The 12,611-nt window shown below is 45.7% G+C and overlaps 1 protein-coding gene and 2 non-coding genes across 3 annotated transcripts; all 3 read right to left on the bottom strand.

Annotated features, from left to right (window-relative positions):
* Positions 1-1,595: 1,595 nt before the first annotated feature.
* Positions 1,596-9,007, bottom strand: EEF1B2 (eukaryotic translation elongation factor 1 beta 2). Its single transcript, XM_069615567.1, has 6 exons — positions 8,848-9,007; positions 7,754-7,876; positions 5,294-5,426; positions 4,352-4,418; positions 2,230-2,355; positions 1,596-1,799 (listed from the first exon to the last, which is right to left on the bottom strand). Exons 1-6 carry the CDS (start codon positions 8,925-8,927, stop codon positions 1,645-1,647), a joined length of 684 nt encoding a protein of 227 aa, XP_069471668.1. The 5' UTR covers positions 8,928-9,007; the 3' UTR covers positions 1,596-1,644.
* LOC138490589 (small nucleolar RNA SNORD51) lies at positions 2,104-2,182 on the bottom strand. The gene has a single exon (XR_011275532.1). It is a non-coding gene; the product is annotated as a small nucleolar RNA SNORD51 (small nucleolar RNA).
* LOC138490588 (small nucleolar RNA SNORD51) lies at positions 4,484-4,560 on the bottom strand. The gene has a single exon (XR_011275531.1). It is a non-coding gene; the product is annotated as a small nucleolar RNA SNORD51 (small nucleolar RNA).
* Positions 9,008-12,611: the final 3,604 nt, after the last annotated feature.

Genomic DNA, 12,611 nt, shown 5'->3' with positions numbered 1-12,611 from the left:
AGCATAGCACTCACTGATGCATATTTACCATTGTGTCGGTCGATCATGAGTGGGCAGCCTTACATATGGCACTTGAGGGAAGAGTGCCCAGTTGGCAGATTGCAGGGCATCTCATCCGTGGTAAACCCAGTAGTCTGCCATATGGTTAACAGGTACTAGTTTTCGTGCAACGGCCGGGAATCACAACTGGACAACTGCCTACCCAAAGCATTGCAAACAGTTATGGCTTTTGTGCAGGCATGGTAATGGCCAGGCACTGCCAATTGATGTGCAAAAAGATGATATCTGGCTAACTAATGCAGTGCCTGGCAAACAATATATTTGTATACAAGCCAAAAGTCCATGCTAGTGCATATACAAACGGAGCAGCTGAAGGTAGACCCAGTTAGAACCTTTTTATTGCACCAGTACAACTCCAAAGGCACTCAGTGCAAAGTTTGATGGTAATGCTGGATTTAAGTGCGCTCTGCATTACCTGTGTTGAGGGGCAGTAAGAGGGTAGGCAAATAACTCAATATCCCCCCTCACATGACATGCCTCTTTTCTAATCCAATAGTTTCCGCGAATAAACAGCTTAAGGGGCCACCTTCCAACTACCTGCCCCCAATAGGCAGGGGTGTTTAGGTGCATCCATTATTGCATGAAAACCCACAAAAAGGATACGTTCTGTAGAGAAGAAAAACAACAAATGGCCCATCAGTGGCTGCAATGGCATGCCCACGACTAGTTTCACGGGTTGGTTGAGAAATAGTGGTAGATGGTGGAGCCTAACTGGGCTGCAGTTTCCTGTTGAGGGCAGGGCAATTGATGGATTCTAGATCGCTTACTGCAAGGGGCAGGTATTGCCAGTTACTATTCTGGCTACATATTCGTTAGAAATCTAGCTTCAAATGTCAGCCAAGCACGAATGATTCAGGCAAACATGCATTAAACTAACAGGAGCAGTAACTGGTGGTAAACTGGGAGAGGATCAGGCAGCGTTGGTGACTGCGCCTTTGGCTCCTTCCTGATTTGCGCGAGGACGGGCAGGGTAATGGTCATGTGTATGTAGATCCACATGCTTATCAAGATTGGCACTGCCTTTACATCTATGCAGTCAAACTAATGTAGCATGGTTCGAAATGGAGGGGAGCTGGAAGCACTTTAGCGTCAGCTTCTAGCACAGTAGAGTATGGTTAGCTTGAAAACCAACAGCTACCAGGAGTTACTAGTGCCTTCCAAACGTGTGCGACATTTACTTTGAGTACTTGAGAATTGGAAAAATACATTTTTAAATAGGTAATACAAAATGGACAACAAGTTCTAAATTAGCATCTCTATAGCTCCTGCCTACTGGGCGATGCCAGACACAGGAGCTGGTTTTAGCTCCTGCTCACTCAATCACGAACCATGTGATAGTGCAAGTGTGGATTTTACCTGACTATAGTCACGAAATGGCAAATTAACCACAAGTCAAAAATACCAAATAGACTTCGCTAGAATGCGAGACTGAAATCCCTCCACCCCTTTCCCACACCACTGGAGCAAAATCATGTTTCTATGTATGCAGAGCCCCCCCTGCAACATTCCCTAAGTGATTTGACTGACAAATAAGCTTTAGAAATAGTGCTTTATTCAAAGTGCTGTTGGGGATCTTGTCGCAGTTTATATCTTATTGAAAGCAGCAACATCCATGGATTGCACATAGTCTTCAAACGCTGTTATTTGCTCCTCCAAGATATCGGTTCCGACTTTGTCATCTTCTACAACACAACCAATTTGTAGCTTCCTGATACCATAGCCCACAGGTACTAGCTTTGCTGTAAAAAAAATTTAAAAAACACAAGTTTTACTGGAAGGCTTCGATTATTTGTTTATCATTGCAGCTATCGTTTAAGATTTTGTAGCTGCATATGCCCAGATTAATGATTTGCTAACATCAAATTTAAACGCCGTCGGTTAGCACCACTGCCCAAGTCGGAGATTTACCCAGTTCAAGAGAATAGAAGTCACATATGTAAGACCAGAAACCATTGGGCATCATGAAGCTGAACACACGCTACATAATATTTATTCTTTAAGGCATCAGTAGTCAAACTAGCTATTGTATACAAATCCAGATGGCTTGTGTCAGAGAGAAACAAATCAATCAGCAAATAATCAGTCGAAAGATGGTGATGTGGTTCAATCATCATTCAACAAGCCACTTTAGACCTAAACAAGGAATTAAAAAAGAAAAGTGTCACTTACATTGCCCCCATAATAAGCCATCCATCTGAATGCTGCGCACGCATTCTTCAAGTTTCGCCATATCAGTTTCGTCGTCCCAGGGCTTCACATCAAGCAAAATCGAAGATTTGGCAATGAGTGCAGGTTCTGGCAATAAAAAAATAAAGTGCAATAAGTTAAATGCATTGCTCTTCGACAAAACAAAAATTGGGAGGCATAAGATGCTTTGCTTAGGAAGCCGGAAAGGTGTGCCCATTGACTGCATCATTGAACCTTTGCATTATGTCTAGATGCAAAACTAGTTAAGAAACATGATGCCACCTTACTAGCTTCAAAAAAGGTCTTCCTCGTCTCCGAATTTTTCAAATTAAGGGATCCTGAAAATGTGGTAAAAGTCGTACTGTATGCCACATCTTGATTCTCAACATCCGCCTTAGTTGATCAGCATTCAGTGAAAAACACCAACATACATCGGCCTACCATAGTTAGTTGACCTAAAATAGGATTAGGTTAACCAGCAGGCCTGTACCAACCATCGTGGGGGCAAGTCACGACACAAGAACATCTTTTTCAAACCAAAATATCTGAAACAAGTGTATTGTACGTTGTACAGCCATAGCTCTTCCAGCTTTCCAGGAAGGAAGAAAAGTGGTTGCACGACAAGTTTTTTTTTACCACAGGAGGAATACTGGCACCACTACAGGAAAAGAGTAGTCCCAGACCAGTAATCTGTGGAGAATGGCAACAAGGCTTGAACAACCACAAGATACCACAAAGAAGCCTCATACAAAAATGTACCACCACTCGAAGAATGATGGTTAATGAGGTACCGAATGTCAATCCATATGCAGGCAAAAGCTACAATTAAATGCCCAAAAGGAAGCTAGTAGCTGCAATGCTCCGATTATAAACGTTATGTTATCATAATGGCCACCTAAGGAAACATGGGCCAGGTTGACTAGATCCTCCCATTTAAAAGCACCTTAGATGGTTCATGGGTTATGAGAGATTGCAGGTCTTGTAATTGCCATGGGGCAGAATGAGACGGTGCATGGGTGGGACAACACCCCCGATATTCCTACAGGTATAGTCCAGGACTTCAGCACCTTCAGTTGATGGGGCATACCTCAACCCCCCTCCCCTTGCCCACACGAACATATGACATTAAGGGGGGGGGGCTGTAGCATGCACGTATAAGGCTGTGTTTATCAGCAAACACAGGCCATCACCACCCTCAGCGAGAGCCTGGTTAGCCAAGTTAGCATAGCTACTTGGTTCCCCAGCTAACGGATGCCTTACACACATGCATGTGATTAACCGAGTGTTTAATAATGTAAACTGATTTAAATGGAATTTTTAGAGTGAGTTGTGCACTCCAGGTTCCTCGCTGGTAGTTCCAGCCTACTGGGGAAAAGCCTGGTAACAAGGAGCTGGGTTTTAGCTCCTGCTCATAATCTTCAAACTGCATTTTACTTTGCTGACAGCACTGAATAGCCTTCCAGCTCTGCTGGTTGCCTGTCCCGCAATAGCAACTTTACCACCTTCAATTAATGCACCGCTATTATTTAGCACCATCGTTCCCAGCAGTAGGGAAAGGTGAAACCTTGACAGTCAACCTGCCCTGCTCCCACCTTCAGCTATGTCCCCTTAAACAAGCACCCACCTGCACAAATTAACATTTATTCTTCCTTCGGTGTACAGCGGCAAACATGGATTTTGAAAAGTAATTGGAATATTGTAGAACCAGGGCACAAAAAAAAATGAATACCATTTAGAAAGACTGCTGACCACAGCAGTTTTTCTAAATCAAACCGTCATGTCCTCCCCACCCACGAGTGCACCAGGACCAGAAAATCGCCTTCAGGGGAAGTGGGTAAGTAGGTAAGTGTGGGGAGGGGGAGCGGTGAAACCACCGATTTCTAACAAATCCCACCAGAGGGTGGGGGCGAGGCAACACCTTTTCACTTTTTGTAGGCCGTCTAAAGTCTGTTAGGCGACCCACAAAAGGCGAAAAGACATGGCACCAGAACAAAAACCGAAAGGGTACCCCTTTTTCACATCCAACTACAATTAATGGGTCACAGTATACATATTTCACTGCCGTTTTGCCATCCATTTACGAGCAGGTTACCCAAATACTTACTCTTTGATTTCTTGGACTCGTATTGTGCCAGTCGCTCTTCCCTTATTCGTTTTGACTCTTCACTTTCCTGAAGAAAATAAAACCATTCAGCATATTGTACCGTGCAATTAAGATTTAACACAAAAAAGCAACCTAGTTGGTCAGAAAAAACAAAATGCATCAGTGCTCAGCCGAAAGATGGTGATTTGTTTTATTCATCATTCCAATGTAAATAGAACACATGTTCAAAGAAATGCTACTTCCATGGCTAAACCGATACTTCAAGCACGACCTTTGGGCAGATAGTTATCCACCTCAATATAAGCGAGTGAAATCTGCACTTGTTTAATGGCGCTTCCTAGTTTCCTTACTTCACTTCCAAGTTCGCAACTGGATTTGCACATTACAGGCACAATCGGTGCACATATGACAAAACACCCAAAGAAGCCATTTACTAGATCAAAAGACTATACGGGGTCAGTTTCTTGTCCATCTTTTGCGTCTTCCAAGTTTTCACACTATTGCTAAAGTTATGAAAGCCAACGTCCTTTAGTTCCCTACAGTAAAGATAAAGGTGACAAGACTTCTCCTGAACAAACGTAGTTTGTAATATTCTGTTGGATGCAATTAAATGAACAGCCTTCACTCGTTGCTGGCAAATGAGTCCATGATCAAGTACTGCTACACGTGTATCCCTCTGCCCTAGCCCTCGAAACAAGAGCACCTAGACTAGCAGAGCATCCAGGTGCTTTCAAACTACATGAAAAAGCTTTGTCCTACTAAACTACACCTTCAGAACCGCCAGAGCACCCGAGAACCTGCAAGCGACGCAGTGAGTATTAATCTCAGTAACAGGACTTAAAAGTGACCCCTTAACCAATTTTCTCTTTTCACAGCCGAAAGGCTATACACCCATTTCTTAACGTAATGGAAAAAAGGTATCCAAATGACAGTTCGACTTACCTCCTCCTCATCAGACCCAAAGAGATCAATGTCATCGTCATCATCCTCCTTGGATTCTGTGGCTTTACTTCCTGTGGTGTCCTCAATGTCCGACGGCCCATACTTGCCTAGGGGTTGCTTCACACCTGGAAGGCTAAAAAAATAAATGAACATAGTGTAGGTTATTGACAGAAATCCGAAGAGTAAGCCCTTTGGCAAACTGTTTAGTGTTGCTGCTACAACTGAGAAAGTCATGCATGTACATCACTAATACACATGTTGGTAGTACATCACACCCGTTAGCAACAAACAAGGTTCAACATTACTCATGATGCTAGAATCTCCCTACATGGGAATGATGTCGGGCACCCCTTTCGACATTCTCGTCAAATATGTCTGATATCTGAGCATGGAGTTTCTGCAGCATGTGTGGAGCATAGCCATCATTTGATGTGGATCTGATGTCACCACCAGTCAGCAGATCCTAGAGTATGCTTCGGGGGATTCTTTAGTGGGGGACTCATTTCATGTGGCTGACCATCCTAGTCCAAAATGCACTGGCACCTGCTACTTTAAAATTGGTCACCTCGTTTACACTTGTGTAACGCACTCATTAAGCAACACCGAGTGTTTATTATCAAGAAACTAGTTATGCAACCAGTTGGTCATAAGGTGTGCAGCCCTCACCGCAGGCTCTTAGCCTAGGCATTGCTCAATTTTGACGTGTCCTGGGCAGAGGCACCATGGGAGGGTTTGTGCTCACTCCGGATTGTGTACCACTGAGACCTCCACGTACATGAAGTGGAGGTACTCACATAACAGGCAGCGTAACAAGAGTGTTCAACCTTAAGAAAAAATGTGATGGCTAGAGGGCTTACAATGAAGCTGGACCCCCAACATTGCTCAGTCTTTCCCATTTTTTGTAGCAGCATGGCAGGCTAAAAAAAAAAAGCTTGCTCACACCAGTAGGTGAGCCATGTTCTGAATGATGAACGCCTATCACCCCCGTTTAGCTTTAAATTACCCTAACATTAGGGTTCATACAAGTACCAAAAGTCATGACTTGCTCTGGCTGTGTTCATTCTCGACAGAAGGGTTTCCAGGCCTCTTTTTGGTGTAGATTGTGGTCACTTGCAGAAGTGAGTTTGAGCTAGTGTGCGCCTTTTGGGGCAGGGCCGAGCCCGATAGTCGGAGTTGGCCACATCTATGCCCGTGGTTATTAAAAACCTACCACTCTTGGCTAGAGTGTTAGCACGTGCGTTTGAATTCCAACACTATTTTATGTGCTGGCTTGTTATATTAGCGTAGTGGTTTGATTTAGGCCGATGCCATATGCTAGAGTAAATTATAATTAGGTGGCTTGTAAAGTTGGAGCTTATCTCCAGCTTACTATGCAGATGTATAAAAACAGGGGCCAGATTGTTGACATGCCGGTGAGCCAAATTATAAAGAGCAACCAGTTAACTAATTTGCTTCGATGCTCCTTCACTAAATTTGGATTGCTCAACAAATCCGGTAGGTAATCAAGTCAATCTTCTCAATTCAGTAAAAGCAGTCAAGAGAATGTGAGGAAATCAGGAGGCACCTAGTTTGGTTTTATAAGGTGTAAGCTAAGCCAGGGGCATTTACTGCAAGTTTTTGCTCATACCTGTAGACAAAGTTAATAATGCTTATGTACATGTTGCATAACGGCCTGGAACTGTTCAGAGATGCAGATTAAGTGCAAGGGTCAGAACTTTGAGGCAGGCTCGACTTTACAGCTCTCTTCCATATAGCTGTCCCTCTCACTTTTGTAACACAACAGGTACAGATCACCTGTTCTGGGTTGCAAAAGAGAATTTACTCTCAGCACAGCTACCAAATCCCAGCCTACTGCACCAGACAGGGACCTGTTATAAGTGCTTGATATCAATGATAAACCCGTCAACGATAAAACAACCCAAGCAACCCTTCCACCACCTTCAGTACTCTATAAACACCTGGACTGCTGGCAATTATGCACGTCTTCCCCAAGTGAAGATCACTAAATTGTAGTGTGAATTAGACTCATCTTGATAGGTAACAAGGGATGCAATGGTAGAGCCCAAAAAGTTCAAACCATTACATGTTCTGCAATTGTACACGAGAACCATGTAGACCAGTTTGAAAATATGGTGAGGAAAGTAAGATCGTTGTTGAGTTTCTACTTCCTAGTCTGCGAAGTCAAGATGTAAAGCCTATTTGGTAGTGAATTTTTGAAACAGTATTGTGGACCCCTTTATGCAATTTTGCCTGGCCATAAAATCACATATCCAAATCCTTACACCCAACATTTTGCTCATGAATGCTACCCTGATGCACAGGACAACGCCCTGGTCATAGAAACGACCACGCAGAGCAACAGAGGTTCGAATCCCAGATCCGCCCTTAGAAAGCAAACTGTATGGTATTGGGCGCGATATTAAAACATTTCGTAGTCATCATATCCAACAGTCTTATTACCTTCCTTTTTGCTTTTCATAAGATTTGATGTGGTTGTACCATCGAAGGACATGAAAAAGGTCACCCGGAGGAGCGCCAGAAAGGGCTTCGTAAACTGCTACATCCGCCTGTGAGGGTACATAGCTAAAAAAAAAACAACAGTTTAACAGATCATAAACCTAGAAATCAGTATTAGGAGTTAAATTACATTCTGCTTGTGAGCATCATTTGGCTGCACTTCAGTACAAAATAGTCAGTGGAGAAGGGAACAAAAAACCTCCAAATTTGCCTTCACCATCCCCAATGCAACAACTCACGTTACAATATTATAGCTAGCTAACTGCTGTGATATAACGTAGTGAATTCTCCGATTAAGTTCATGCAACACAAATCCATGGCAGAAACATGGCGGTGCTAGCCCCTTGCTAGAGGGGGATGAAGCCCTCCCTCTTGGAGGCAGAAGGCATCACCATTGAGACGCGCCGACCCGCACGTGGCTCCGACGGCGCTTATAAAATAGCATATTCTTACTTTATAAAAATGAAAAGAGATGGCACAAGGGGCAGAAAACATGCAATAGCAAACAAAAGAAAAAGCTGCCCAGGTAATATCACTAGACAGACACCCCACCCAGTCCAAGCATTACCATTTCTGTGAAAATTAATCATCTTTCACGGGATATTTAGTTCCAATCATTCGATGTGAGAGTCATCCAAGTAATTGTAATAAAGAACCGGGAGCGACGTAGCGCTTATCGTAATGGTTTTAACTACCCTAGTCCGAGGGACGCACAACGCATTTGGGTCGGCTCCGTCCCAGCGGGCCTCTCGGACCAGTTATGCTACGCAGCGTTCAAGAGAACGCGGGGAGAGGGAACGTCATTCGAATTACATGACTATATCGCATGTATGTTTGCAAGCACAATCCTTCTAGACCCACAGATGCGGAGAGTTAATACCGTTTCTCTGAATGGGACGACACCGGGGGCAGGCGCCATTTTGCTGCTGGACCTCAACCGTCAGCCATGCCTACATATCTGGTCTTATTATCGGAAGAATGCACCCCTCTACAGTAGCATGCATAAATAAATAAGCGCATTTACTTGCGGGACTGACCCCTCGATGTAACTCCTGTCAGCTAGAAAGGTGTTAAGCACCTGCAGGCCAGCTGGTGATTTCAGGTCTCCGAAGCCCATGCTTGGAATCGTCCTAACACTGCGACCCGTGATGGTGGACGTGGAAAAAGGAACGAAACGCCCTCTACCTGCTCTTATATATACTGACGTGACACGTTGCCGGGGGACAGTAGAGACGGCGGTTGATGAACTAGAAAGGAGTTCTAATGGAAAAACTAGAGCGCTCACTTAACTTGCAGAATGTGGCAGAGCACTGTCCGCCATGCTGCGCAAAACTTGTAGACGATATTCTGCTGCCGCCGATTGTAGAACTAGCGAAAGATTTACATGCTGTCAGGGCCGGCCTTTGTCCAAACAACGTTCTGGTCAAAACAATATCTTCCCAATAAAATTCCCCAAACCCATACATATTTATATGCAACACTTTATATCAAGATGACAAAACATTTAGTTGTCTTTATAGTTTATTTGTTATGGTGGCCAACTTTACAAACTGGTTTCACATGACACTTAGGAAGTGGCCATCAGAAGCATTGTGGCACATACATTGCAAAGCCTGGGGTGTGATGCATGCCCCTCTTTTCCTCCACCCCATCCACTTTTATGGTAACTTTAGTGGTAAAAGGCAGGTGCGCTGAGTGCACAGGTGCTCCAGGGGCCACCCAGGAAAGGCCAATTGCGTGAAAGTCCCCATAGGTTACAATGCAACTTTTTGTTGTTACGGCTGCCCCCTCCACCCCAGCCCCACCAGAAAAATGGAAAGTCTACGCCCCCAGTCCAGTGTCACAGGCACTGATGACATGTTTTCTTGCAGTGTCCAATTTGAACACACTTGGCGCCCGGGACCACGGCTTCAAAGTGCACCTCAGTCTGCAGGTCAGCGATCAGGGCGCGCCACAATCATGCTCCCCAGGCAGGAATACTTTTGGGGGTGGCCCTAGACATAGCTCTCAACCATTTGTGTTGCAAAGGCGGGTGAAATCACCCGATTTTGTTTTTGGCGGGTGAGACGCCCATTAGAATGAATGGGCGTGCAGGAGGCTTGGTGGGTGAGTCAGCCCTTTACAAGGCGGGTGACACCCGCCAAAAGCGGGTGAGTTGAGAGCTATGCCCAGAGTGGCAGCAGGCCCTCACACCGGCCATCTCCAGGCCAGTAGCTCCAGGCCCCTCCATGGGGAAAGGCTGCAGGAAGCAGAAAGTGCACACCGCATTCAGTATCTCCCCCGCGCAGGAGTGCCTCTGGATGTTGGCAGGGCATAGGGGTGGCAGGCATGGTGGCAGAGTGGTACTCACCCGAAATAGGCCTGGCGCATGAGCACCCTCTCAGTGGAGGGCCGCGGCTAGGTCTGCGCCGATATGATGGTGGGCCAGGCGGCAGGGTAGCTGGCATTGGCGGGATCCCCACAGACAGGAGTGCTTGATAGTAGAAGGCAGGGAGGGCGATGCTGACATCCCCTCATAGCCCATTGTATATGGGCGATGAGTCAGGCGTGTCCGCCTTAGGGACATAGGAGGTCATTATATGGTTGGTGGTAAGGGGTTAACAGCGCTGGTAAAGGTGCCGGAGCCGTCAACCCCTTACCGCCGCATTACGAGGTCCTTTAGCGGGTCACGCTAAGGGCGCCTGGTTTTACCAAGTTCCCTTAGCGGGACCCGCTAAAGGACCAGCATGCTAACAACATGGGCCCGTTATTAACGGGCCCGTTGTTAGCATGGTCCCCATTCCCATGAGCCCTACAGGGGGCTCGAATGGGAATGGCGATGTGTTCCCTGTATGGGGAAATACTGGGTCCTCCAAGGTTGGAATGGCCCGACATTTCCCCATTCAGGGAACCTGGACCCGGTATGGGGTAGCCATGCCACAAATAGTGGCATGGCTACCTCCAACCTTGTAATGACCCCCCTAGTCTCCTGTTGGTGAGCTGGCAGCAGGGTGTCCGACTGGACCGGACTTCACCATGCTAATGGACGGGGTGGAAGGGTCTGCAGGCAGTGGACTTGGCCGTGCCACATACAGGCTTCCCCCGGCAGGAATGTTTCCCCCAGGTGAGAGTGTCTCCTCCAGGCAGGAGTGTCTCCCTCAGGCAGGAGTTGTAGTAGGCGATGGCTCACGGGCCGCGCCGCATCTAGACTCCCCCAGTCAGGAGGGACTCACCCAGGCAGGAGTGTCTCACCAAAGAAAAAGGAGGGAAAGTACACCATGTCTTGTATATGTTCTATGCAAAATACTCAATGTGTTCCTTGTTTTTCTGAACCACTGGCCCATATACTAATCAGTTTTTTATGGGTGCCGGGGAGAAAAAGACAGACTCTGGTATCAATAAGTCAACAAAAATATGAGAAAAATGAAGTTCCTATCAATAATAGGAACTCCCGTCCCCTGCACACCATTCAATAGTGGAAAGGTGACTTTCCAAACAAATCTTAGTATTTTGAATTATTCAAAATATTAGTTGTCTCAGTATATTGGCCTATTGGCTGCCTGCACCACATTAGCCTATCGCGTGCACCGGCAGGCGAAGCCGGCTCGACGAAGGCAGCAGACAAAGGCTGCTACCTGACTAAGCTGACCGAGCTGGACCGTGCTCGCGTGCCACAGCTCTTCTACCATCTCATATGATGCACACAGCGATTCTGCCGAAACCTTGACCTCCACAGAAGTCCTGCGCACGACTCAGCAGATAACTCACTCTAAGGTACTTTGCCTACAACTGCAACGCTACTCGATGCATCCACATGAAACTGAAACACTCAAACAATTGCATAACATGCATCACCTTACGTTGCTGCCTAAATTGCCATTGTGTATCCCACCGTACCTTAGCCATCTGCCATAGCCTGAAGTTAAATGCTACCTTGCTCCCTCCCATCACATGTACAACCTTACGACGCTAATACCGCACTAATACTGTGAAACTGCACATGTTTATCCTCCTCGAAATCTCATCGCATTTTAGTCTCTCTGCCAGATTTCGATCCTAGGTGACACCTAATGCTCTAGCCAGCGTGTTATTTCACCTTTAGGTGCTACTAAACTCACACTAGCCAAACCATCTATTCTCGCACCTAGCTGGCACTCTATATATTGCAGCCATCCTGCCCTACATCAAACCAGATACCACATACTGCCCATTCAACCACCCACCTCAAACTTAACTGCACAGCTGTAACCCAGTTCTTAACCAATCACTCTAGCCTAACTACTACACATGAACCTATCCACTGCTAAATCTACCTTAACCACCCTGCCCTTGTACCTAGATGTATAGGCATAACCTGGTCGCCAGTCAATGCATTCCTGCCTGAACTGCTGTATTTGAATCTAGATGATGCCATGTGCACTTTAGCCACCTTGCACACTTGTGTTTACATGCCTAGATACTATCTGGTCGCTATTGTACGCATTCCTGCCTATACTGCTGTATTTGAATCTAGATGATGCCATGTGCACTTTAGCCACCTTGCACACTTGTATTTACATGCCTAGATATTATCTGGTCGCTATTGTACGCATTCCTGCCTATACTGCTGTATTTGAATCTAGATGATGCCATGTGCACTTTAGCCACCTTGCACACTTGTATTTACATGCCTCGATATTATCTGGTCGCTACACACTGTATCTTAGCCCAACTGCTTTACATGAATCAAGCCACTGCTAAATACACCTTAGCCACTCTGCCTCATTGTAATTAGATGTTTAGGTATAACCTACCTAACATGTGCCCAAACATCACCAACCTG

Source organism: Ambystoma mexicanum, chromosome 9, assembly GCF_040938575.1.
Source record: "Ambystoma mexicanum isolate Mex_15411 chromosome 9, UKY_AmexF1_1, whole genome shotgun sequence".
Lineage (NCBI taxonomy): Eukaryota > Metazoa > Chordata > Amphibia > Caudata > Ambystomatidae > Ambystoma > Ambystoma mexicanum.
This window is presented reverse-complemented; position numbering and strand designations above follow the sequence as displayed.